The 27,358-nt window shown below is 39.1% G+C and overlaps 2 protein-coding genes across 4 annotated transcripts; both read left to right on the forward strand.

Moving 5' to 3' along the window:
• Positions 1–1,046: 1,046 nt before the first annotated feature.
• On the forward strand, positions 1,047–15,252 carry si:dkey-222b8.4 (uncharacterized protein KIAA0895). 2 transcript variants are annotated; one of them, XM_026350199.1, is made up of 7 exons: positions 1,047–1,320; positions 6,432–7,105; positions 9,062–9,205; positions 10,663–10,795; positions 11,036–11,341; positions 12,195–12,292; positions 13,008–15,252. In XM_026350199.1, the coding sequence occupies exons 1-7, from the start codon at positions 1,296–1,298 to the stop codon at positions 13,164–13,166; spliced, it is 1,539 nt and encodes a 512-aa protein (XP_026205984.1). In that variant the 5' UTR covers positions 1,047–1,295; the 3' UTR covers positions 13,167–15,252. The 2 variants fall into 2 exon arrangements, with proteins under 2 accessions (XP_026205984.1, XP_026205985.1); XM_026350200.1 differs by having other exon boundaries at positions 6,436–7,105.
• Positions 15,253–18,077: 2,825 nt separating this feature from the next.
• Positions 18,078–27,058, forward strand: stx12 (syntaxin 12). Of its 2 annotated transcripts, none has more exons than XM_026349498.1 (10): positions 18,078–18,180; positions 18,933–19,073; positions 20,349–20,418; positions 20,974–21,073; positions 22,646–22,783; positions 22,912–22,955; positions 23,721–23,826; positions 23,934–24,006; positions 26,012–26,094; positions 26,180–27,058. In XM_026349498.1, exons 2-10 carry the CDS (start codon positions 18,974–18,976, stop codon positions 26,270–26,272), a joined length of 807 nt encoding a protein of 268 aa, XP_026205283.1. In that variant the 5' UTR covers positions 18,078–18,180; positions 18,933–18,973; the 3' UTR covers positions 26,273–27,058. The 2 variants fall into 2 exon arrangements, with proteins under 2 accessions (XP_026205283.1, XP_026205284.1); XM_026349499.1 differs by having other exon boundaries at positions 18,093–18,261.
• The last annotated feature ends 300 nt before the right edge of the window (positions 27,059–27,358 follow it).

Raw genomic sequence — 27,358 nt, forward strand, 5'->3', positions numbered from 1 at the left:
TTGAATTTCAGCGCCGCGCCTACTGCGCATGCTCCAGCCATGGAAAAACTCGCTAAAGAGCCAATCACACACAAGGACCCGCCCACTGACAGCCTGGGCGTCCGGAAAAAGACGTGACTTCACCTGACGTCACTGTTGAGCGCGCTGTACGTCATCCGTGTGTTTAATTCTAGAAAAGAAACGGTCAAAACGGCTGCACTAAAACACAGAAGACACTTCGTGACAGAAATAACATGCATTTTTTGAACTATTTTTATTGTTATCCTGGTTTTTAAATATGATTGTATGTATTTTATATCTTTACGCATCGTATCTTGTTTACAAAGAAATAAAATGAGCACTTATCATCGGCTCGTAGCCTTGGGATTACTTAGTAATAAGAAAATAGGCCTATACATTACGTGCAGGTTATTCTCAGGCCTAAACACGCTATTGCACAATGCCTTTGTATGCTGTGTTTAGTTGCGTTGTCCATTTGTGTTATATCGACTTATTGCGTTCTGAACACACCATTAAAGACAACCACGTGAATTTTTACCACCTGGTGCACGGATCAGAATATCCCATAATTTCAAGAACAAATGTATTTTTGAGATATGAGATAGTTGGCATAATAGCTGAATATAGTTACTAGAAAAAAGGAATGGCACTGTTAGCAATTTCCTGGTTTTCTGCATTAACTGATCATAAAATGTGATCTGAAATATCAACAAACACAACATTTCTCAATTGATAAAACACAAACACTTCATTTTTCATGTCTTTGAATATACCCATTAAACATAAAGAATGAAAGTGTTTTCTTAATAATATTTAGTTGAACCACCTTATAACCTATAGCTGTGATTAGAGGAACTAAATGTTACAGAGCTGCTTCAGCTCAGCCATGGTCTTAATGGCTCACAGAGATGTGTATGAATCTTAGACCATTTCAACACACCGCATGAACCCAGCCTCTGTAGTTTAGTGGAAACCTGCTGTTCCTAGGACTCCATTACCCATGAGCACCCGCGCGTGTTGCGTCTACAACAGCGAAGCCATGGAAACAGATCCGCTAACGCAGAGTCCGAGCTTCACACGCAGCGCTGCCGGTCAGTGAGGCTCGGTTAGCAGGGACGGTCACTGTCAGCTCAGCTAGCCCCCTCTGAAAACAGCTTAATGCGTGTCCTAACAGGGAGCTCGTTTTCATCGTTGAATTGCAATTTGGACACGATTGGCTGCTTAATTTAGCTAAGTAACGTTAACGATCTTCGATCAGCTCTGTGCTATTTTAGGGTTGGACACGTAAACAGAGGATGCTGGAGTCGATTAAAGTAACAGGTAACGTTGCATTCATCTTGTGTTTCTGTTGTTTAACTGACACTTACTTAATTAACAGGAACTGTAACGATACTTAACAGAAACTGTAACGTTAATTAACAGGGACTGAACTGTAACGATAATTAACAGGAACTGTAACGATAATTAACAGGAACTGTAACGATACTTAACAGGAACTGTAACGATAATTAACAGGAACTGTAACGATACTTAACAGGAACTGTAACGATAATTAACAGGAACTGTAACGATACTTAACAGGAACTGTAACGATAATTAACAGGAACTGTAACGATACTTAACAGGAACTGAACTGTAACGATACTTAACAGGAACTGAACTGTAACGATACTTAACAGGAACTGAACAGTAACGATACTTAACAGGAACTGATACGATACTTAACGAACTAACTGTAACGATACTTAACAGGAACTGAACAGTAACGATACTTACAGGAACTGAACTGTAACGATACTTAACAGGAACGGAACTGTAACGATAATAACAGGAACTGTAACGTTACTTAACAGGAACTGAAACTGTAACGATACTTAACAGGAACTGACAGTAACGATAATAAACAGGAACTGTAACGATACTTAACAGGAACTGAACTGTAACGATACTTAACAGGAACTGAACAGTAACGATACTTAACAGGAACTGTAACGTTACTTAACAGGAACTGAACTGTAACGATACTTAACAGGAACTGAACTGTAACGTTACTTAACAGGAACTGAACTGTAACGATACTAACAGGAACTGAACTGTAACGTTACTTAACAGGAACTGAACTGTAACGTTAATTAACAGGAACTGAAGTGTAACGTTACTTAACATGAACTGTAACGTTGCTTAACATGAACTGTAACGTTACTTAACAGGAACTGAACTGTAACTATACTTAACATGAACTGTAACGATACTTAACAGGAACTGAACAGTAACGATACTTAACAGGGACTGTAACGTTACTTAACATGAACTGTAACGTTACTTAACAGGAACTGAACTGTAACGATAATAAACAGGAACTGTAACGTTACTTAACAGGAACTGAACTGTAACGATACTTAACAGGAACTGAACTGTAACGATACTTAACAGGAACTGAACTGTAACGATACTTAACAGGAACTGAACTGTAACGTTACTTAACAGGAACTGAACTGTAACGATACTTAACAGGAACGGAACTGTAACGATAATAAACAGGAACTGTAACGTTACTTAACAGGAACTGAACTGTAACGATACTTAACAGGAACTGAACTGTAACGATACTTAACAGGAACTGTAACGATAATTAACAGGAACTGTAACGATACTTAACAGGAACTGTAACGATAATTAACAGGAACTGTAACGATACTTAACAGGAACTGAACTGTAACGATACTTAACAGGAACTGAACTGTAACGATACTTAACAGGAACTGAACAGTAACGATACTTAACAGGAACTGAACTGTAACGATACTTAACAGGAACTGAACAGTAACGATACTTAACAGGAACTGAACTGTAACGATACTTAACAGGAACGGAACTGTAACGATAATAAACAGGAACTGTAACGTTACTTAACAGGAACTGAACTGTAACGATACTTAACAGGAACTGAACAGTAACGATAATAAACAGGAACTGTAACGATACTTAACAGGAACTGAACTGTAACGATACTTAACAGGAACTGAACAGTAACGATACTTAACAGGAACTGTAACGTTACTTAACAGGAACTGAACTGTAACGATACTTAACAGGAACTGAACTGTAACGTTACTTAACAGGAACTGAACTGTAACGATACTTAACAGGAACTGAAGTGTAACGTTACTTAACAGGAACTGAACTGTAACGTTAATTAACAGGAACTGAACTGTAACGTTACTTAACATGAACTGTAACGTTGCTTAACATGAACTGTAACGTTACTTAACAGGAACTGAACTGTAACTATACTTAACATGAACTGTAACGATACTTAACAGGAACTGAACAGTAACGATACTTAACAGGGACTGTAACGTTACTTAACATGAACTGTAACGATACTTAACAGGAACTGAACTGTAACGATAATAAACAGGAACTGTAACGTTACTTAACAGGAACTGAACTGTAACGATACTTAACAGGAACTGAACTGTAACGATACTTAACAGGAACTGAACTGTAACGATACTTAACAGGAACTGAACTGTAACGTTAATTAACAGGAACTGAACTGTAACGATACTTAACAGGAACGGAACTGTAACGATAATAAACAGGAACTGTAACGTTACTTAACAGGAACTGAACTGTAACGTTACTTAACATGAACTGAACTGTAACGTTACTTAACAGGAACTGAACTGTAACGATACTTAACAGGAACTGAACTGTAACGTTAATTAACAGGAACTGAACAGTAACGATAATAAACAGGAACTGTAACGTTACTTAACATGAACTGTAACGATAATAAACAGGAACTGTAACGTTACTTAACATGAACTGAACAGTAACGATACTTAACAGGAACTGTAACGTTACTTAACAGGAACTGAACTGTAACGATACTTAACAGGAACGGAACTGTAACGATAATAAACAGGAACTGTAACGTTACTTAACAGGAACTGAACTGTAACGATACTTAACAGGAACAGAACTGTAACGATACTTAACAGGAACTGAACTGTAACTATACTTAACATGAACTGTAACGATACTTAACAGGAACTGAACAGTAACGATACTTAACAGGGACTGTAACGTTACTTAACATGAACTGTAACGATACTTAACAGGAACGGAACTGTAACGATACTTAACAGGAACTGAACTGTAACGATACTTAACAGGAACTGAACAGTAACGATACTTAACAGGAACTGTAACGTTACTTAACAGGAACTGAACTGTAACGTTACTTAACAGGAACTTAACTGTAACGATACTTAACAGGAACTGAACTGTAACGTTACTTAACAGGAACTGAACTGTAACGTTACTTAACAGGAACTGAACTGTAACGTTAATTAACAGGAACTGAAGTGTAACGTTACTTAACATGAACTGTAACGTTGCTTAACATGAACTGTAACGTTACTTAACAGGAACTGAACTGTAACTATACTTAACATGAACTGTAACGATACTTAACAGGAACTGAACAGTAACGATACTTAACAGGGACTGTAACGTTACTTAACATGAACTGTAACGATACTTAACAGGAACTGAACTGTAACGATAATAAACAGGAACTGTAACGTTACTTAACAGGAACTGAACTGTAACGATACTTAACAGGAACTGAACTGTAACGATACTTAACAGGAACTGAACTGTAACGATACTTAACAGGAACTGAACTGTAACGTTAATTAACAGGAACTGAACTGTAACGATACTTAACAGGAACGGAACTGTAACGATAATAAACAGGAACTGTAACGTTACTTAACAGGAACTGAACTGTAACGATACTTAACAGGAACTGAACTGTAACGTTACTTAACAGGAACTGAACTGTAACGATACTTAACAGGAACTGAACTGTAACGTTAATTAACAGGAACTGAACTGTAACGATAATAAACAGGAACTGTAACGATACTTAACAGGAACTGAACTGTAACGATACTTAACAGGAACTGTAACGATACTTAACAGGAACTGAACTGTAACGTTAATTAACAGGAACTGAACTGTAACGATAATAAACATGAACTGTAACGGTAACGTTACTTAACATGAACTGTAACGATACTTAACAGGGACTGTAACGTTACTTAACAGGAACTGAACTGTAACGATACTTAACAGGAACTGAACTGTAACGTTAATTAACAGGAACTGAACTGTAACGATAATAAACAGGAACTGTAACGATACTTAACAGGAACTGAACTGTAACGATACTTAACAGGAACTGTAACGATACTTAACAGGAACTGAACTGTAACGATACTTAACAGGAACTGTAACGATACTTAACAGGAACTGAACTGTAACGTTAATTAACAGGAACTGAACTGTAACGATAATAAACATGAACTGTAACGATACTTAACAGGAACTGAACTGTAACGATAATAAACATGAACTGTAACGATACTTTACAGGAACTGAACTGTAACGATACTTAACAGGAACTGAACTGTAACGTTAATTAACAGGAACAGTAACGATACTTAACAGGAACTGTAACGATACCTAACAGGAACTGTAACGATACTTAACAGGAACTGTAACGTTAATTACTGAATGTGAGACCTGTGATCAAGGTAAAATGGTAAGACTTAATAATAACTAACTAGCTAGTTAGTACTAAGGTTAAGGTGAGTTAACGTGGTTATTAATTAACTTAAGAACATGAACACAATGCATTTTTAAAAAAAAATGTGTTGGATGAGATGGAGCATTCATTCATTTTGTTGTGCACTTGAATTCGACTGTGTTTGCTGGCATAGATTGAATGTCATAAATTATAACGTTGTATATTAACTCTGTCAGACAGATAGGAGTGTACTGTCAGTTTCTAATTTGTGAAACTGGCTTCAAGTAAATCATGAGATACCCCGTTGTACTTCGTTTGATGAGTGAGTATATGGCAGGGGAATAAAGTTCCAATTTCTTCCTTTCCATCTCCCAGTCATCACTGTGCTGCTGAGTTCATTAGTTCGAGCTGTCTGTTTTTGCATGAATTCCACCTCAGTGCTCCTGTCTCAGCAGAGAGCCTGCTCTTAGGACGATGCTTCAGGTCTACTTACTGGAAATAATGCATCACCGCACTCTGACTCATGAAACTGAATGGTGCATAGGCACAAAGCAATGACATAACAGTAGTCCAGGTCAGCTTAGCTTTATTTGAGTCAAATCACATCATTATGATTGTAAAAAAGCAAGTAGAGAAAAAAATTAGAAAAAATTGTTTGTAACAATCGTTACAAGTGTATTTATTACCTTCAGCTTGCATTGGAAGAGATCTAATGTTATCCTGCCTTGATAAGAGGATTAGTCTTTCTAGTCATTCTATCTATAAAAGGTTTGTACATGAAGCTTATTCTAAAGTCTCTCTTCCTGGTTTCTCATATTCTTTCTTTCAGAAAGACTCCACTGGCCAGAAAAAGAAATGTCTAAGAAGTACATTTTAAACTCTGCTGACAAAGCTCTGAGTCCAAGCCAAGTGTACCTGGACAAGATATCTTCAAGTGTCCTCAAAGACCTTTTTGGTTCTGGCTCCAGCAGCTACAACCTCCTCCTGCAGTCTGAGGAGGAAGAGAGGAAGATCTCAAAGCAGTCGTCATACAAAAGGCCAAAGACAACAGTGAAATGTGGTACTCCACTTGGCAAAAAGAAACATTCAGATATGGCTTTTAAAAAGGTGCATGCTCATGAGGATGGCAGTAGACCCACACAGACAAACCTTATTTACACAGGCACCAACGCCAATTTTTCGAAACCAGCACGGAACATTGCAGTAGTGGGCAGCACCATGAGCTTAAACCCTCGTACAGTTCCACAGCTCAGGAAGACATGCATCCCTAAATCACCTCGTGCTAAACTCCCCTCGTTGCACAAAGGCACAACGACACGGGACACAGACAATGCCAAGAAGCTCTGCATCCTTACAGCCATTAAGCCATTTAATGTGGAGAAAGAGAAGGTCAGGTTTTTCAAGTCTGACTTCAACTACAATCCGCAATTTGAGTACAGCAACCCTGTGTCTCCGCTTGTCCTGGCACGCCATAACAACGCCTCAGATCGTTTCCTGACACAGGTAAAGTGTGTTTCCACCAAACCTCTTTGGAGTAGTTCGATTCTTTGGTATGATTGAGGTGGTCAGGAGAAAGCAGCACCATCTACAACAAATAACCTTTATCATGTTTAATAAATTGTTGTTGCTTCCTAGCAAGCAGCTACATACGTTGTCGGTGTTCCCTTAGTTCCAACAGCTCTATCAACCAAACATCCTCAAAGGATAAGGTTTTGGATAAAACAGTAATTATTGTACAGAAATAATTACGGTGCGTCTGTGTCTTGTTTTATTTAACCCCCTCTTACAGAAAAAGGAAAGTGAGGACAAAGCACCTGCACACGTTGTCATACCTATACCAGTTTTACACCAAATACTGTTTCTGTTCTTGTATTAGTAGATAGTAGTAGATAGTGGGGGGTGCAGACTGCAAACACAGTGATAATTTCCTACAATAAATGTCACTGTGACAGGATTGGGACCATCACTATGGACAGTGACAACATGTCCTCGTTGTTTATAATTAATAATAATAATGTTTCTCTGTATGTGGATGCACACACTGTAGGAAACATCTGATGATGATCTATGTGTGTAAACCGATGCAGGTTTTAAAGCGATGGTTAATATTGTGTGTCCTACTCATTCTGACCTGTTCCTAACACTAGGATGTCCTGAAAGTGCAGCACTGTGCAAAAGTTGCAGGTCACCATTAGATTTGTTTTTTTAGAAATGTTATGATGTCCATATATATTTATTTTTCAATTTTTCCATTAAAATAACTAGAAACACAAAAAGTGGTTTATTGGCTGCTCTGCTTCCACTAAGACCATTCCTGATCAAATGTCTTCAGACTATGAAAACAGCAACTTGGCCTCCAGATAAAGCTACCAGATGCTAAGCCAGGTCATTGCTGGACTTATTCTTTGTGGTTATAATTTTTCATATATTTTCTGTTTGTATTCTAATAAAGCGACTTAGAAATAAATGGGGTCATGGTAACATTGCCAAAGTAACAAAACAAACGGTGGAGACTTTTGCACAGTACTATATTACAAATACAGTATTACACAGTAAAAAGTAGACAGAAAATGGAAGGTACAGAACTAAATTCATTTTTAAAGCCCACTAATGGGATGGCATGTCATTCAACTACTACAAGTGTATGAGACTGATGCTGAGCTGGCTTGTGTGAGCTCAGGAATCCACATGCCATCAGTCAATACAAAGACCTTGTTCAGTAAACACAGCTGGATTTGATAAAAACTACAGTAATATCAACAGGTACAATTTGTTCCAATGAGCAAAACCGATGGTAGAGAAGGATGGTTACAAGATGTAACAAGAATTCAAATTTATGTTCCATCAGTCACCCACACATGAATTCATAGTATACATGTATTTCTCTTGAACAGGAAAACAACTGATTGGGGTTCTGTTGCAGACTCTTAAAGTGACACAAGTACTCAGATAGTATGACAAGGAAAGTAAGTCCAACAGGAAATGCAGTAAAATGATCCTCCGGAGGACGCTCAGGTTTTCTGTGCTTTTTCAGGCCTAGTTTGTCATGTTTCTTTCTCTGTGTGTAGTGTAACTGTGATCCAATACACTGTGTAAGTCTAATATAACAAGAAATACTGTTTGTGACCCGTAATGGTTTCGTGTGTTAATACTATAATGTGCATGTTCTTGTAGCTATAGCGTTATTATGACAAAGTGGCTTCTTCTGGATTATGTTGCTTTGTTTGGTATTAGGATCAGTGATACCTGCTCAGACCTGCCTGCTGTAATTCACACTGCAATGCCAAAATGTCTTCATACATCTGATGGTTAAGAAACCACTACATAGTAATTAAAATCATATTTATACATGCAATCCCAGTTTTCAGGGCTCTAAAGTATTCACACAAGGTTGTTGCAAAAAAATGCATCTCTCTCTCTGACACACACACAGTCACCAGAGTGTATCATTTCTTGCAGGCAGTGCACATCATGGATCTCGCCCTGCAGCGATATGGCAGCTATGAGAAGTTTGAGCAAGTCACAGGTGGCAGCCTCCTTACCAAGAGTCGCATTTGGCACAATGTCAAGAAATACATGGAGAAGGAAGGCTGCATGGGGGAGGTGAGAAGACACATATGTCATTTATTATGAGTACTTTTTTCTTGGAAGATTATGTTCTAGTCATTTTGAGCAAAACTCAATGACACAGTTGTATCCTAGTGCAGAATACATTACACACAGTAAAAAAGCCATTATGAGGCTGTAATTTGGAGTGTGGTATTTTTCTGAGGATGTCCTCTGCAGTCTGTGTCATGATGCATTCATACATCATCATTACAGAGCAGCAGACAGCAGGGTACCAAAGTGAATGTTCTACAGGAAAAGTAAAAAGCCTTCAATTCACTGGCGTTATCCTGCAGTTTACTTTTGCAGAGCTGTGATTATGTAACCACAAACTAATACATGTTACATCACCAAGTTAATAAAGTTCCACTGAACACATTACACCACATATACATGTACCTTGTCCAGGCTCAACAAAGTCCTACTGCGTTAAACATACTACAGTAGAAAGAAAGGAGAAACTGTGACACGTTAATTTGTATTCCTGTTATCACGCTATGCTGCGCTCTGCTGTTTAATTGCTCATGCATTTATGCAGACTGCAAAGTATGAACAATTCTTCCTAAACATCATGTCAATGGTACCCTGCTCAAATAGGGAGATTAGTGGAGATCTATAATAAAGTATGTGGAGTTTGCATTGGAATTGGAATTGAAAAAAAGAAGTCACAAGTTTGGACAAACCTAATGTGCTTCACATAATTACTGCCAATCATTTATGTTGATGTTTAAGGTCACTGACCTGCAGCATTGTCTGAGTGATGATTATGGTTATAGACTGTGTGAATTTAGGCTGTCTGAGTCGGCTGGTAGCCTACAGAACCTGTGACAACTTTTTCTGGCTTTTGGTGGCTTCTGATTGGCTAACATGACAATACAGTTAGGGCTATACAGTATCCCAGTGTGTTGGTTTGGCATGCTCTTGACAGCCTGTTTTAGCCCTTGCATGTGCTGTGTGCATAGGATTCTTTTTTTAAGAATAAAGGAAAACCCTGGTTTTAAAAAGTGTGGACTGCTCCTGAGGTTGATCTGGTATTTCTCCCTGTCTCTGCAGGTGCAGGCATCTCTGGATCCCCCAGATATGTCTGTATCTGCATCATCTAATTGTTCTTAATCAATTACCTTGCCAAGTGAAGATGTACAGATTTAATGAAAGTGGATTTATAAAAAAGCCAAGTGATTGGCTCCAAAGTCAGTATCAAATGAGCTCAGCTAGATTTAGAGCGCTCAGCAAACAGACAGCAGGGACAGTCAGAAGTAACTATAAAAGTAACTTAAATTTAAAAGGAACATAAGAATGTAATTAATTAAAAGTAACACTGATCCTCACATTAAAGAGCATTCAAAGCCGGATTTGTCCATCAATGACACCATCTTAATGCTTGTTGCAGATTTCTACACTCATGTTCTTTTTTTTTTTTTCAATTCATTAGTTCTCTCATTGTTTGTCGTTAGATAGTAGTTCAGGTGACAGATGACCTTCTGTCCAGAGCCTCTATGACGGTGGTAAACAGCAGACCAACACTGACCATTAACATCTCCACTGCCCGGGAGCAGTGGTTGGAGGGCATGCTGAGACATGAGATTGGTAAGAGTTTTAATATAATGCAGGACCTCTCTTATCACAGGGCGGATTCAGTATTCACTACAGGACTGTTGTTGATATTGATACATAGAGAAAGAGATTGAACTAGGACCATGAGCCAGCTTCTCTACATCCCATCATACTCTGTCAGTAGATTGTATCAAGACTTGAATTGGCATTGCTAATAATAAAATTTCAAAACAGAATTCAACAATATAAAAAATCCTTGTCTTCATCCATCAGGCACACATTATTTCCGTGGCATCAACAACTGCCACCAGCCGTGGAGCAGCAACATGGGCAGGAAAAAGCTCAATCTGAAGCCCCCAAATCCTACAGAAGAGGGCCTCGCCAGCATTCACAGTGTCCTGTTCCGGAAAGACCCTACTCTGTGGCGTGCTGCCCTGCTGTACTACACCGTCTACCAGGCCAGCCAAATGTCCTTCACTCAACTATTCCACAACCTGGGACGCTTTGTCCAGAACCCCAACACCCGCTGGGACTACTGTGTCAGAGCCAAGAGAGGCCAGACTGATACAGCGCAGCCAGGTGATGAGAGAGGATTTAAGTGTTGATAATATGCGTAATGTAGATCCCAGAAATCCTAACAGGAATTCACATATGATATTTCCAAAGGAATATTTTATAGATATACTAATATCATGAAATGGCACACACAAAATAAATCCTTTCAAGCATTTCATTTTTTTGTTTTAATTTGAATGATTAAACCTTCTAGCTCATAAAAATCTCAATCTCAAACTGTCACCACGTCCATAAAGTTTGTCAGCAGACTGAAGCATGAAGTGCTAAATCTCCTGATAGATTCTTTTCTCTCTATGACTTTGGACTAAAACACAGTGGACCAACACCAGCAGATGACATGGCCCCAAATCATCACCTACTGTAGAAACTTCACATTGGACATCAAGCAACTTAGATTTTGTGCCTCTCCATTTTTTATTTCCAAATTACATGCAAAACAAATGTTTTATCAGAAAAGAGGACTTTCAGTCAACTTTCCATGAATATGCCTTAGTACAGCACTCTGTGAACCGACAGCTCTCTCAGTGATGACCTTCTGTGGTTTTCTCTGTGAACGGTGTTGATGATCACCTCTGGATAACTGTTAAGTCAGCTAGCAGTGACTGCTAATTAACTTAAACTCTAAACTAAATGTTAAAATATTTTGAGATGCTGGGTTTTTGATTTTTATGAGCTATACATTTTAATAATCAAATTTAAACAAAAAAAGGGCCTGAAATGTTTTAATTTGTTACAAACTTGTGAAGTAAATATATTTCACATTTTTAAAAAGTACTTTTTCATGATGAAATTCTTTTAGGTACCCCGTATTCTATTCAAATCCACGCAGGTCAGACTTATAATATTATATCTCCAGGTTGCTTCAGTAAAGACCAAGTCTACCTGGATGGCATTCTGAAGATCCTGAGATACAGAGACAAGATCAACTTCCCACTGCTGATGGCTCTAGGAAAGGTAAGGCATCCCCGTTAGTAAATGCCACATTGAATACCTTCCTCCTGGCTTACCCACAAGTCAAAGTCTTGTTTATTAGATGTTTTGGTGGTGGCACCTTCATAAGATTTGCTTCAGAAGATCATGATTGGTAGCTGAGATAGTGCCTCCTACCCAAATAGCACTCATGCAAATTCTTGTGCCAATAAGGCTGAATCTAGGCATACCTCCCAGCTGTGCATTAATGTATCACCTTTTATCCAGAGAGAAGACAGATTTTGACAAGTGCACATGTACATGACTGAAGACTGGCAAAAGGCTGCAGACTGGGACATCAGTAGAGCAGTGTGGTTCTGGTTCTGATAGACAGTTCATGATGCAGTGTAGTCTTCCAAAACCACAACATAAGACTGTTTGTGTTTGTGTTGTGGTCTCAGTCTTAGTTTTAGAATATAGTTAATATACTGTATAACCTCTGAAAAGAAACAGACTATAATCTTTACACTGCCAACGTCAAACATCATGCAAGAACAAAAACCGATGTTTTTGTTATGACACCAACACAGTTATACAGCTCCAATGGTTTTAGTGTAAAAGACAAAAATATAGTGAAAAAAAATAAATTCTGGCAATAACAATGTTGATGCTTTAAGGCTTCAACATATTTATTTAAAAAACATCATTGTGCTGCAGTGTGACAGCTGGTAAACCTGTGACGGTTCTACTGTTGGCTCAGGTATCATTTGAAGACGTGGACCGTCTGAAAGCTGTGGCTCAACTGGAGAAAGTCCGCATCCCACACTTCATGCAGGACCAGGTGAGGTATGCCGAGCAGCTGACTAAAATCATGGTGGTGAACCAGCTGAGTGACGAGGAGCTCAGGACCATCATCTGATCCTGCTCCATTCTCCTGCACCTGATCAGAGCTGAATAAAAGCTGTCACACCACAACAAGACAACCACAATCATCTCATGTATGGTAGCAGAGTGGGTGACGTGCATGTGTTGCATGTAGTGTAGGTTTGTCCTAGATCCATTCATATTAATATAACCTTATAATTAAACACCTGCTTTTGCCCAGTTCTTTATCCACTGACAGAGAAGGTCATGCTTCTTTGGGTGCAATGTGCTGTGTTTAAGACTTGATATGTTTTTATACCCGTGCCAATAAAATACCTGCATTACTGTATCAATACAGAAATACCTTTACTCCCTTATAACATTTACTAAGCATTTAGTGCCAACCTTTTTCTTTACTTGACACTTTCTCTGTAATTCTGTTTTATTTGGGAGGGTTTTCAGAACTTATTCACAGAACATGCTGTCTGTCTGTGAGTGATTGTTCCACACTGTCACATTGGAAGCCAAAGAGGAAAGCGGGTCCTTACAAAGACCGTGGAGACATGACACTGTATTAAAAAAGGGTATAACAAAATAATTTCTAACTGCCTCATCAGGATGACATTTACAATGCTTTAAAGCAACTTATGTATTTGATAATCCTTTATATTTTTTTATTTGACCAGTGGAATTTAGTTGCAGACAAAGACGGACTGCTAGTGGTCAGTGTTAGTCAGGAGTTGTTAATCCTGCCAGACCTTAAGAACAGGTATCAGGGTTTGGGTGACATGTAGTTAAGTTATCTACAAACCCGAGGGTCAGTGGTTCGAATCCTGGTTTCTCCGGGCTACATGTTGACACAAAAACCCCACAATAGCGCTGTCATCTACTGCAGCTGTCCAAACATCAATTTCCCAATGCAGATCAATATGTATGTCATTAGTATTATTATTATTGTTGTTGTTGTTAGGCAATAGGGTTGAGGGGTTAAGGGCATAGGTCAAAGAAATTCAGAGCACTCTGAATGTCAAATCAAAAGCACAACAGCCCTTATCCTGGACAAGTTTGGCCCATACCATTGTTACCCTGTAAGTAAACTATTGGTATTCTTGTTAACTCAAACTGAGGCAGTGAGCTGTGCTGACACATTATCATGACAAAAAGAAAAAAGGAAAATTAAGATAAAACTGGATATACTGTAGGTAAAGCTGCCTTACTTTAGCATTTAAACGTATGTTTCATTTGAATTACTCATTTTAAAAAATCATTCTAGTTCAACTCCATCCTTGTTCAGTTTTAAAGAAGTGACAGCCTTAATACCACAGTGTGTCAAAAGCTAAATCAGCTAATGCTATTGCATCAGTCGACTCTAATCTAATGTGTCACTTGAAGCGTTTTCAACCTGACTACAATAAAGTTGTGGACTGTTGCCCATAAATGAGATTACATGTAGACATAAACATCCATTAGGTTTAGCATACACCTTTAAAACTTATTGAGTAGTACAAATTCCTTTGAGTCTCATGCACCTATGATCTAAGTGTACTTACCTAGTGTACAATAGTGTTTTATATTTGTTTAGTGAAGAGAATCCCATTTTGTATGTCAGGCATTCAACCACAGAGTTGCAGGACTGCTGCCTGTCGCCAGGCAGAGATGGAGAAATGAAAAGATACTCGTGGAAGAGCTTTATCAGCAGTAACACACAGGCTTGCTAATTAAAGCTGAGCCTGTCAGCCTTGTTCTGTATATGCTGAAATGAAAATGTCTCAACTGAAAGTGAGTCCCAGCAAATGCTGTTTGGGACATTTTGAAGGTGTGTTCCTCAGTATAATATATTGTGATCTAAGTGTTCCGACTTAAAGCCCTGTTTGACTATTTGCACTTTCTAACCTTCTGGCTACCTTTTAAATGGCACTGATATATTCAGTTACTGTACTGTGTCAATTGATAGACTGATGTACATATGTTTTTAAACACAAACCTTGTAGTTTTACTGTGATACTTGCTGAGGTTTTCTGTTAATATGAAGAATGGCCTGATGTAAGGAGCATGTGTGATATTCTGCCTGATGAAAGACTTTAAATGGCATTTATGTGAAGTTTTTTTGTGGCATTAATATAATTTTTAAATAAAGTAAACTCCCTGCTAAAAAAGCTTTATTGTCATCCATTCAACTTCCCACAGCATAAATCTTTGGGTTGTAAACAAGAATAAGTAACTATAGCAGCTACTCATGCTAACAGATATCTGATTCACAACCTGTTTAGTCCTTGACAATCTTAAAGAGCAAAAACATGGCTGCTCTCTTCACTATGACACAAGACATATTTCTTCTAGAAATTACAAGGACATTTTTCTGGGAGAATTCATTGCTTCCTTCACAGTATTAATAAACCACAGATTTTGACCTACAGTACCCATAAAAAGTATTCACCCCCTTGGATGTTTCTTCCATTTATTGACATTATAAATCGATCATGGTGAATAAAAATATATAATAATTTATATTTTTATAATATACAATATATAAAAATACCTCATTAGTTTCACAGTGAATACAGGTTTCTACAATTCAATAAAAATATATGAGGTGAAATCAGTGTTTGCGTTAATATTCACCCCCTTCAGGTCAGTATTTAGTAGATTCACCTTTGGCTGCAATCACAGCATGGGGTGTGTGTGGATAGGTCTTAATTAGGCTTAAACATCTGGACACTGGAATTTGATGTCATTCTTCTTTGCAAAACTGCTCAAGCTCTGTCAGGTTGCATTGGGATCAGGTGTAAACAGCCCTTTTCATATCCATCTACAAATTCTCTATTGGATTGAGGTGTGGGTTTTGACTCGGCCACTCCAGAACATTCACCTTGTCAGTAAAACATTTCTGTGTAGCTTTCTCTGTTTGCTTCAGGTCATTGTCTTGCTGGAAAACAAATCTTCTCTCAAGCCGTAGTTGTCTTGCAGACCGAATCAGATTGTCCTCCAGGATTGTCCTATATTTTGCCGCACTACCCTCTACCTCAACAATCCTTCCAGGGCCGGCTGCCAAGAAGCATCCCCACAGCCAAACACAGCGTCTTGTCTGATGGACAAAGAACACCATTTTGGTCTCATCAGACCAGAGACCCCTCTTCCACTGGACCATGGAGTCTTTCACCTGCCTATTGGTGAACTCAATTAGTGATTTAACGTGAGTTTTCTTCAACAGTGTCTTTCTCCTTGCCACTCTCCCATAAAGCTTTGACTGGTGAAGAACTGGTCAACAGTTGTTGTATGTACAGTCTCTCCTATCTCAGTTTCTGAAGCTTGTAACTCCCTCAGAGTAGTCATCAGTGTGTTAGTGGCCTCTCTCACTAGTCTCCTTCACTCCGTTTGTATGGACGTCCTCTTCTAGGCAGATTTAGACATGTTCCATATTCCTTCCATTTCTTGATGATGAATTTCACTGAACATCCGGTGGATGTTCAGTGCCTTTGATTTTTTTGTATCCATGCCCTGACTTATGCTTTTCAATGACCTGTTCTCTGAGTTGTTGGGACTGTTCTTCTGTCCTCATGGTGTAATGGTAGCCAGGAATACTGAATAACCAGTGACTGGACCTTCCAGACACAAGTGTCTTTATGCTGCAATCCCTTGAGACGCATTCACTGCACTCAGGTGATCCTCATTTCACAATTCCTCAATTGTGGAACTACTATCACCAAATATCTGGACCTCTGTTGGATTAGATCAGTCATTTTAAAGGGAGTTAATATTAATGCAAACACTGATTTCATCTTACATATTTTTAATTGACATTACTGTATAGAAACCTGTTTTCACTTTGACATTAATGAGGTATTTTTCTGACTTTTTTTGTCAAAGTCGCCAACTTTTATTGACCGTGATTGATTTATACTGTCAATAAAAGTTGTTTGCACAACTGGTCGACTGTGAATTTTGGCCCCATCATTCACATAGGAAGCATCTTTCGGAAGGACCTTTTAAATATCTGCAGGGACAGAAAGTGAGACTACAGAAAGCAAACGTGATGAGCACCTGATTTTTTCTAAGACAAACATACAGACAAATCCTGTGCTTTTCCACACAGTCTTAAGCAATCACAAGTTAAGATGGAGCAGACGAAACCAGGACGCTACAGCCAGGATAAAACAAATACAAGCCACTTATCCTTTGACTTGCATCACACATCGCTGTGGGCAATATTGTTGTCCCTATTCTTGTCTATGTCTGTGGAAAATAATAAATATTCACATAGATGTATGGAAACAGTGGTAAGGTGTATAATGCTTAATTGATATAATGCTTAATTAATTAAGGCCTACATTTCCCTTTAGGGATTAATAAAGTTTGTCTTATCTTAATTCTTAAAAAATTAAGTCACTGCACAATGGGTAGAAAATCAGAGATCTGGAGTGCAGGTCCGGTCATGCAACAGGTTTTCAGGGTAACCACAGGATGAAGTGGCACAATCTGAGAGGACTGAAGAACTACTTCTACAGGGACAGGTGAACACAGGTGGAACAGATCAGGTGATCAGAGGCAGAGCATGGAGGGAGAGGCACACACAGGGAGCTGGGTATTACAGGAAGTCAGGCCAGAGGCCGTGACCTAGATAACCCACTGGGAGAATATCGTTTTTTCAGTTGCCATTAAAGTGGCTGGACAACACACGTGTGTTTGTGTTTGTGAATGGATTCATATTATTATTCATACTGCTAAGTAAAAGTACCACATGGTGGAGTAGTTAGTAGTTGTTTTCATTCTAACCTGTTTCTTCCATGAATTATAATCAAACATTACTGTAAATAATTCATATTCCAACATAATTCCTTCATTTAAATCCCACAGACCTTGTTTTCCTGTCGGGACTTGAATCACCCGCCACAGCTAACGGAAGCTACGTGGATCACGTGATGCGTTTTGTGTTTGAGCCTCGTGCTGTCAGCCTATCCGCTGCGACACGCGCTGTGCTGCGCGACTACGTCACGGATCCGGAAGGGCAGTATCTTTACGGCAAGAAGAAAACTGGAACGCTTATGTGTTAATTTTAAACAGATTAACAAGCAAGTATCACACTGTTCTCTCTATACTAAAAGCTCTAGTCTTGTTGTCAGTAAGAGGCTGTGTGGGGTAAAGTTGACAGGGTAAGCTAATGCACAAGCCAGTTAATTCCAAACAATTGAAGGTTGACAGGTTAGCGTCTGTTAGCTTGTAAGCTAACGATCATAAGATAACTGTTTACACACTCCCGTAACTTTCGCAGCTAAACAGAGACAGACAGACAAATAAGATAACTGGCTTCGTGTATTGAGTACAAATGTATATAGAGGTCGTGCTGACAATATGTTCCCAGTGTATTACAACAAGTATCACTTCTCTTTTGTGTTCTTTGATGTTGATCAGACTGAACGATTCCGCATTAGCATGCTAACGAGTTAGCAAAGTAACAGTTCATTTTAGGATCACGTTAATGTAGGTTCAGCTTCAGGAGAACAGTCAAACTCCCAATGTTCTGGGACTGTACGCGGACTACGTGGCACATAGCAAGCGTGGCTAAACTGCTAGCTTAGTGTTAAAAAAATAGAGTCGTAAAACTGACGTTAGCATTAATGGAAGAAGGCTTCTCCCTGGTTTCTTGTGTCCGGATGTCAGTTATTTTCTATCAGCTGGGTCAATGCTCTTCACAAGTGGGCGGTCATGGGCCCACAGTATTACCCTTATTGTTTTGTTTATTTACATTATATAGAAATGATGGTTCTTGAAATCTTTCTGATTTATAAATAACCTAGAACATTGATCTCCTCTGTATCTACAGCTGAAGCTCAGCGCCTAAGGCACAAGCTCACTCCTGCAGACATGTCATATGGCAAAGCAGAGAACTACCGCCCTGTCCCACGGGACTTCAATACCCTCATTCAAACATGCAGCTCCAACATTCAGAAGATCACGCAGAACAGTAAGTGCTTCCTTGTGGCATCAATAGATCTTTTTTCCTTACAGTTTGAGACTGTGTCCAAATTAAGTTACTCACTCAGTCTGATGTCAGCATGTCTCACTGCATTTGTTTTGTTAGGCAGAATTTTCACCATCACTGTAAAATTTTATTGAGTTTTCAGAGTATTTATTTACTTTAATGCAGTGAGATGATGAGGTACTTCAGACCACCATGAATGTCCCTGCACTTGCAAACTTGCAGACTTAATGGTGATCAGGAGTGAGTGCCAAATCCAAATCAATCTTTGTTTGATGTTATATGTAGTATATATATAATACTGTTGTCACCTATTCAGTAAACAGTAATTTATATAATTGTAAATGGAATGCCTTTGAACATGTGAGCTTGGTATGGACATTTTTAACTCATAGCATTTAGACAGTAGATTTTTTAATCATAAAAATACTCAGTTAATGATTTATCTACACAATTCAATTTTCAATTCAATTTTATTTGTATAAAGCCAAATCACAACATAAGTCATCTCACTTTATAGTGTAAGGTTTAAGACCTTACAGAGTATAATTGTATAAAAATGTATATAGAAAACCCCACAATCCCATTTGAGCAAGCTTTAGGCAACAGTGAAGAGGAAAAACTCCTTTTAGAGGAAGAAACCTCCAGCAGAACCAGGTTTAGGCTGGGCGGCCATCTGCCTCGACCAGTTGGGGTGAGTGAAAGAGGAGGAACAAAAAGTAAATGACATACAATAGTGGCATTTGAATGGATAGAGGAGAGAGGAGCTTGGTGTATCAGTAGACTACAGACTAACCTATATCAGCAGAACTAAGAGATGGTTCAGAGTCACCTGATCCATCTCCAACTATAAACTTTATATATTAAAAAAAGGAAAGTTTTAAGTCTAGTCTTAAATGTAGAGAGGGTGTCTGCCTCCAGAACCTGAACTGGGAGCTGGTCCCACAGGAGAGGGGCTTGGTAGCTAAAGGCTCTGCCTCCCATTCTACATTTGGAAACTCTAGGAACCACAAGTAAACCCTGCAGTCTGAGAATGGAGAGTTCTGCTGGGAATATACAATATGCATATAACTGATCATTTCTATTGGTTTACTATAATAAGCAGGGTTTAACAAGCAAAACTATTGCTAAAATCATGGACAATGAAGAAAACATTTTCCAAACATGGCATGTTTTGGTCTGCAGTTTTCTCTCTATTTAGTTGATTTTTGAGTCACATGCTTCATATGTGTCATGGTTGTGCCTTGTTTTTCATGGCAGCTGCTCAGATCAAGAGCATGGTGAACCAGCTGGGGACCAGCCAGGACACCAGTGAACTCCAGGATCGTCTGTATGTATCAGTGTTCTCTCCAGCAACTACCATATTTCTTATGTTTGCCCAACACACAGTCATTTCTTTCGATTATGAACAGTTGCAACTGCACCAGAGCTGCTGTACTAGTCTAATCTCTGTTGAACTTTCAAACACAAAATGTGCTTCTGTGATTACTGAGGCTCTGATTGAAATTTAAAGCAGTTTCTGGTTGATGGATAAATTACACATCTACTAGAAAGATAAGATAAAGAGATAAAGATAAACTTTTTATTGTCATTGCAGCATTGTACAACAAGATTAAGGTGCCAACCAGTGTGTGCCATATATAAAATAGAAAAAAAAAACAAAATAAATAATAAAAAAAAAAAAAACATTAAGTAAACAAATGAACCTCGCACCTTCTTCCTGATTGCAGCTATTTAAAGAGAGAGTGTCCAGGGTGTGCAGTGTTCTTGAGAATGTTCTGTGCTTTTTGAGGCAGTACTTTTGCACTCTTTGTGCAAAAAGATGGGTGGTCTAGTCTAGATTGTCAAGCAGTCTTGGTTCTCTGACTGTTTTGTGTTTCCACAGGCAGCAGATACAACACTACACTAACCAACTGGCGAAAGAAACCAACAAGCACCTGAAAGAGTTTGGATCAATTCCTTTGGCCCCATCACCGTCAGAGCAAGTAAGAGTCAATCTGCACTAGCTAGTAGTGACTGTGACATTCAGCTGTTGCAAGGGCTGTCAACACCATTTGAAAATTATTAAGGATAAATCAATACAATGAGAGACATTGGTTAATACCTAGGTCACAGTATATAGAACAGACATGCAGCTCTCCAAGGTAGCTATGCTTTAATGTGATCATTAGGTTGTTTACAGCTTTATCTTGTTGTTCCACAGTTTTGCTGTATACTTATCAAGTCTGCAGTAATTCAGAGTTTTTTATTCATTGATCACCCAAACTCAAACTCTCATGTGTAATTTACTATTATGAAGAACATCATCATTCCACAGGAGACTGTGAACATGTATATAAATAGAGCCTGCAATATGTTTACCTCATTAATTTGTTTTTTTAAGAATTAAAAAAATATAGTATAAGTATTTAAGTCTAAATAATGAGACACTGAGGACAGTAAAAATACAGAATCAGGATTTAATAAATAAGCTAATGTTTTTTTTTCATACGAAAATGTTTATATTCACAAGCAGAAATCCAACGCAAGTGTCCACAAATTCCGGCAGAAGACATGACATCTAATGTCTTCAAAAAAACCCACTTTCTCGGTTTCTCTCTCTTCGTATCTTCTCCATGCATCCCTCTATGTATCTTTAGTCGGAGGGACTAAGTGAGGGAAACGTGGATGCAAATAAGGGAATTGGGATCCAGTGTCACAGCAGCAGAGAATCAAAGTATTGACCTCACTTAACTCAAAAAGATGAAAATAATAAATTATTGTGTAAAAATGACTTAAATCAATTATTAATAAAGTGCTGTAGAACCACAAGCTCTTCTTGTGAGTCCTCAGCTGTTGTAAAGTAACAGCAGAATATGAGTAAACATCATTTGAATATAGGCTGAGAGCAAAGTCCCTCTTCGGTCATTAGCCAGTAAACAGTTATTAAAATCAGTCTTAGCTCATCAGCAGTCACGGCTTACTGCCTTTATTATTTTATTATATGCCAGTATGTCAACTTTTTTTCAAAAATGTTGGAGCGCTGTGTGAAATATGAATAAAAGGCATTCATTTGTTAGCTTAATATAAATAAATATATAAATTCCAACAATAACATCAGTAAAGTAAAACTAACTATATATTAATATGATATGTCTGGGTTTTTTTCAATTGTTTGAAATGATTTCACACATTGTATTATGTTTTTTTTTATTTACACAGTCCTGACAGCTTTGAAAATGGGATTATGGTCTATTTATAGTCTAAAATGCAATATGACAGATTTGTTTATCAGGATTCGCTCCATGTATTCACTGCATGAATTCAAGTGTATGAAAATTGCAATTAAAACATTTGCTCGATACTGTGATTCTGTAGGTTATTCTTTCCAGAATTAACATTTAACTCACATCTTATACCTTTAACCTCCAGCTATGTGTTCACTATATACCAAAGTTATACCTGACAGAAAGTGTTATTAAAGGCAGAAAATGAGAAATAAAAATTACATTTGTGGTTTAAATTCCTTTACCTCAACTACTTTCACACTGTACATCTCCCTCTGCTCTGGTGTCCAGAGGCAGCAGAAGATCCAGAGGGAGCGACTGATGAATGATTTCTCAGCAGCTCTCAACAACTTTCAAGCCGTCCAGCGACGTGCAGCAGAGAAGGAGAAAGAGTCAGTAGCCAGAGCGAGGGCTGGATCCCGCCTATCGGTGAGTAGGAGTCAGTGGTGGTTTCATACCACAGGACCTTGCTACATTCAAGAGAGACTTCTGCTGGAGTTTCATTGTGTTCTTTCTGCCTTGACTATGGCAACAGTGTGTTTTTCCTCCTCTTTCAGACCGAAGACAGCTCTCGGGATGAAAAGCTTGTGTCTTTTGATAAGTAAGTCATTCATTCAGGGTTCTCTCTTGTCGGGCAGTTTGTTAAATATGGACCGTTGCAAGGTGGATCTTAAAGGCCAAAAGTATACAAGATTAATTGAATATGGGAAATACAAGGAAAACAAAGCTGTGACATTTTGGTCAACCTGTTTACATAATTCACTTCAGTATGACTCCACAACTTACTGTTCTCACTGTAATAAACATAACCAGATAGGTCAGACTCATCAGACATTAAGACCTTGTAAATGGATTGTATTAGACTGTACAATCTGTACAGACAGCTACACCTGTATTACACAGGTGTAGCTAATAAAGTCAAAATGTCCATGCCATCAAAACTTTCACATCCTTTGGAGAACTAACAGCAGTTTGCATATACTGTACTTTTGTGAGATCCATGCTGCCCTCTGCTGGACGACACTCCATCGAGCATAAATGTGTGGATGATGAGTAATATTTACTGTATATCTGTTGGCAGGATTGAAATAACCATATGATCAAGCTGTTAGATTAAACACGAATGAACTCAGCAATGGCACAGATTGCTACTGTGAAAATGCTAAAGAACAACGACAGGCTGGTTTAATTTGTGGTTACTGAGTAACATTTTTAAAAAACTGCTATAGACGTCACATGTTCAAAACGATGAGAAGGATGATCAGCTTTAGTGCAGAAACACAATGTTGTGAATCAGTGCGCACATTCTTCTCTAACTGTTGTTCACACATGTCATGGTCACTCTTGGGGTCCTGTTTGTGTAAAGCCAAGAGGACTGGGGTCAGATGACCACGCAGGCAGAGGAAGTGGCCATCACAGAGGAGGACCTGGAACTCATCAAGGAGAGAGAGACCAACATCAGACAGCTGGAGGTCAGCCGAAACCCTGCTGCAGTGAAAATCTACCATCATGTCTTAGTAACACATAACCAAGCAACAGCTGGTTTGAAACTTTTATTTGTCTGTCTTGTTTGTGTCAGTCTGACATCATGGATGTAAACCAGATCTTCAAGGACCTGGCAGTGATGATCCATGATCAGGGAGAGATGATTGGTGAGTATGATTCTCAGGGCTCAGTTCATGGTACATTGAGAGTGTCTTCACACCTCAAGTTCGTCTTCTGTCTTGATGCGGTTCATTTTGTCTGGTGTGAACACTGTCATCGCACTCGAGTGCACACCAAAACAACCGCACCGAGTCCTTTGAGTAGAGGTGGTCTCAATTCACATCATCTAGCAAACTCTGGTGCAGTTCCTGGTGGGAAAGCGTACCAAACTAAAACAGGACCAAATGCTATGAATCGCATGATTTGAGGCTTTGGGTAGTGTGTAGATTTTCATTTCTTTCGTTTGTCCACCAAAAACATGTCATAACATGTCGTAACATAATAAACAATAATCTTAGAGAAGTCCTCTCTCTCCTGTCACACCAACGTCCAGTAGTCCACAACACTTCACCTTCTTCCTGTATTTACTTTTTTTGTTCTTGCAGCAGACACATCTGACCGATAAGCTTTTCTTGCGTCATTTGACGTGAGGTATTTTAGTACAGTTTGATTCTTTTTCTGTGTGAAAAGAAACCGAACCAAGAGGAAAAGCTCCAAGTTCACAAACTCATCGACTGATTCTATTATTCAAACCCACAAGAAGCAGCGGTGACGCCCCCCCCCCCCCCCCCCCCCTTCCTCTACAGTAGATATTGATTATGATGACACCCTGTACAGAAAGTGTTTAGATTCCCTCCCTCCAACACTGTGTTGTAGGTTGTAGGTAGGTTCCAGTTATGGTGATTTAACCCCATTTCATTTAAGTGAAATAATTGACCAACACAGTTGTAGGAGACATTTCAGTGTTTCAACAATGAAGTAATATGCAGGTCACATCCCGGTTTTTGTTGGCACCATTTGGTGGGAACAGGCATGTATAGGTAGGAACTTTCCTTCAGGTGTCCTTGGTGTTAGAGTATTAACGTCTCAGGTGAAATCCACCCACCTGAGGTTAAATGAACATAAAATGATGTTGTGTTGTTTGAGTACACGAGGCTGCATCAGAGCAGATACCTGAAACTGGAATGAGTGACGATGCGTCTTTTAAATGTATATTAAAGGTCTGAAGCATGCTCACTTGGACTTCAAAGCTCTTTGGTTTAAATGATGCTGCCCCAATCAGCAGGAAGACATGGTCATTTTCTTCTTCTTCTTCTTCAGACTGCTCCCTTTAGGTGTCGCCACAGTGGATCAGCCATCACCACTTCACTCTGTTCTCTATTAACGTCTGATAATCTAATACACTCTTTACTTATCCTGTCCATCCTCATCACTCTCAACTCTGCCTCTTGTAAACCTTCCCTTTCACCCTCTCAGATACACCGACACTCTTCTCCAACCACTCCACCCTGGCTGTCCTCTCTTCTACACTTCTCTACCACACCTACTATTACTCTGAACACTGTCTAAGCTCAACCACCTTTGCCCCTTCTAATCGCACCATTCCACCTCATTCACTCTAATTTCTACAGGCCTTCTCCATCTTGCTCCTGCTGACTTTCATTTCCTTCATCAGCTCCTCAAAGTGCTCCTATTTTTTCAACACACTCTCTTCATTTGTCAACACATTTCCTTCTTCATCCTTTATCACCCTAAACCTGCACCATATTCTTCCCAGCTCAGCCCCTGTCTGTCTGGCTAGTCTACTTTTTCTCTCTGTCCACATGTCAAACCAAATACCTTCTTACCTTCTGGAGCAGTTGCCAATTCAGTGTCCCCCCAGCAGCAGGACATTATCTGCTGAAAATCACATTATCCCTAGATTTAAGATAGTGAAGGTTAGACAATAATCTCAGTCATTGTTCAGATCTAACCGACAGTGATGGGAGAGTGATGTGAGGAACAGGCATTCCTGTCATAGTCTGTAATGATGAAAACTTATTTCAGCCTTTAATGTTCAAATGATGAACTTGGTCACCTTGAGTACTGAAGTTGGATAGAATGAAAATGGTGTTGACTGAAGTTCAAAGTTGTTTTGATTCAGCTGACCTTGTTCTATGCTCCACCCTGCAGACAGCATCGAGGCCAATGTGGAGAGCGCTGAAGTCCATGTAGAACGAGGAACAGAGCAGCTCCAGAGAGCCAGTTACTACCAGGTGAGTGTGCCGCAGCCGCGCTCAGTGCTGCCATTGGAGCGAATTCCCCGCTGATAACCCTCCTGTCTCTGCTTTGTTCATACAGCAAAAGTCCCGGAAGAAAATGTGCATCCTCGCTATGGTTTGTTCCATCGCTCTCGTTATACTTGGCATCATTATCTGGCAAGCTGCTAAGTGAGACAACTCCACACCGTCAATCCCTGTCACTATTGTAATTTATCCTGCCCCCTCCCACATGCAAGAATCTGCTTGGAATCACAAGAAGAGGCTGATCACTTCACCGAGTTCAGGGGGGAAGCTCCATGCAGAGGGCTAGTCAGTCTGGCCATCTGAACTGATCAAGCCTGTTTTTGTAAAGTAGCTGAAAAACATCCTTTAAAAGAGAAAGGAGGGGATGGTGTAGGGGACGATGGAGGACGTGAGATTGCTTACTTTTGCCCTGTCATCCATTTCTTGTATTATTTGCTGCACTAACACTAGTTGTCTAACTGCATTTCTAATGTACAACTGTTATTGTAATGATTTCAGAAAAGGCAAAATGAAGAAAAGAACCACAAGACCTGCTTGAGAAAATGAAACTGTGGATTTTAGGGTTGGTAAATAATTTTTGTCGTTACCAGTTGTGGTGTCACCTTGTGATGTAAAGTGTGTGGAGTCTTATGGGGGCCCTGCTTTGGCCCCTGGCCTTCACACTAGCCCTACATGGGCCTTGTATGACTTCTGGTGGTGATGACAGATTGTTGTACTATACATGTTGTAAAGTGAAAGCTACAACAAATGATCAATAGAAATCAAATCCTTGTCTGTACATATTCCACAGTGCTGCACTGGATTCTGCTCCAACATTACAGATGATAAATAATGACATCGTGTCTAAACTGTCTTCAAACCAAACATTTTAAAATGGATTTGTATGACTCCCGACAGTATGCATAATAAATGTCTTAAACACTTTTAACACTCATACTTGTAACTGTGTGATCTCCTTTGAGCCATTTCCCTCATGTCCACTGTGTACAGACCTGTGCAGTACTTCAGTCCCTCCTCACTTCTCTTTTTGTGTGTGCCTTGTGCTCAACTGCGATGGATTCTAAATCTAACAGAAGGCAGAGGTAACCTGAGCAAACACAAAATGCTCGTTTTAAATAAAACTATGTTTTTTTATTGTAATATCAACTACTGTAGGCCTGTTGGAAAGTTTTCATTCCACTCTTGAAACAGTAGTGAACCTTCTAAGAAATGACCAACCTCTGTCCAAGATCAC

Source organism: Anabas testudineus, chromosome 11 (genome assembly GCF_900324465.2).
Source record: "Anabas testudineus chromosome 11, fAnaTes1.2, whole genome shotgun sequence".
NCBI classification, from domain to species: Eukaryota; Metazoa; Chordata; class Actinopteri; order Anabantiformes; family Anabantidae; genus Anabas; species Anabas testudineus.

Excerpts from the sequence above, each read along its gene's own strand:
- stx12 (XM_026349498.1), top strand. The coding sequence starts at position 18,974 with ATGTCATATGGCAAAGCAGAGAACTACCGCCCTGTCCCACGGGACTTC. Across the intron at positions 20,419-20,973 it reads AGTGAACTCCAGGATCGTCT|GCAGCAGATACAACACTACA; the intron begins GTATGTATCAGT and ends GTGTTTCCACAG. Across the intron at positions 22,784-22,911 it reads GGGCTGGATCCCGCCTATCG|ACCGAAGACAGCTCTCGGGA; the intron begins GTGAGTAGGAGT and ends CTCCTCTTTCAG.
- si:dkey-222b8.4 (XM_026350199.1), top strand. The coding sequence starts at position 1,296 with ATGCTGGAGTCGATTAAAGTAACAG. Across the intron at positions 1,321-6,431 it reads GGAGTCGATTAAAGTAACAG|AAAGACTCCACTGGCCAGAA; the intron begins GTAACGTTGCAT and ends TCTTTCTTTCAG. Across the intron at positions 7,106-9,061 it reads CAGATCGTTTCCTGACACAG|GCAGTGCACATCATGGATCT; the intron begins GTAAAGTGTGTT and ends CATTTCTTGCAG.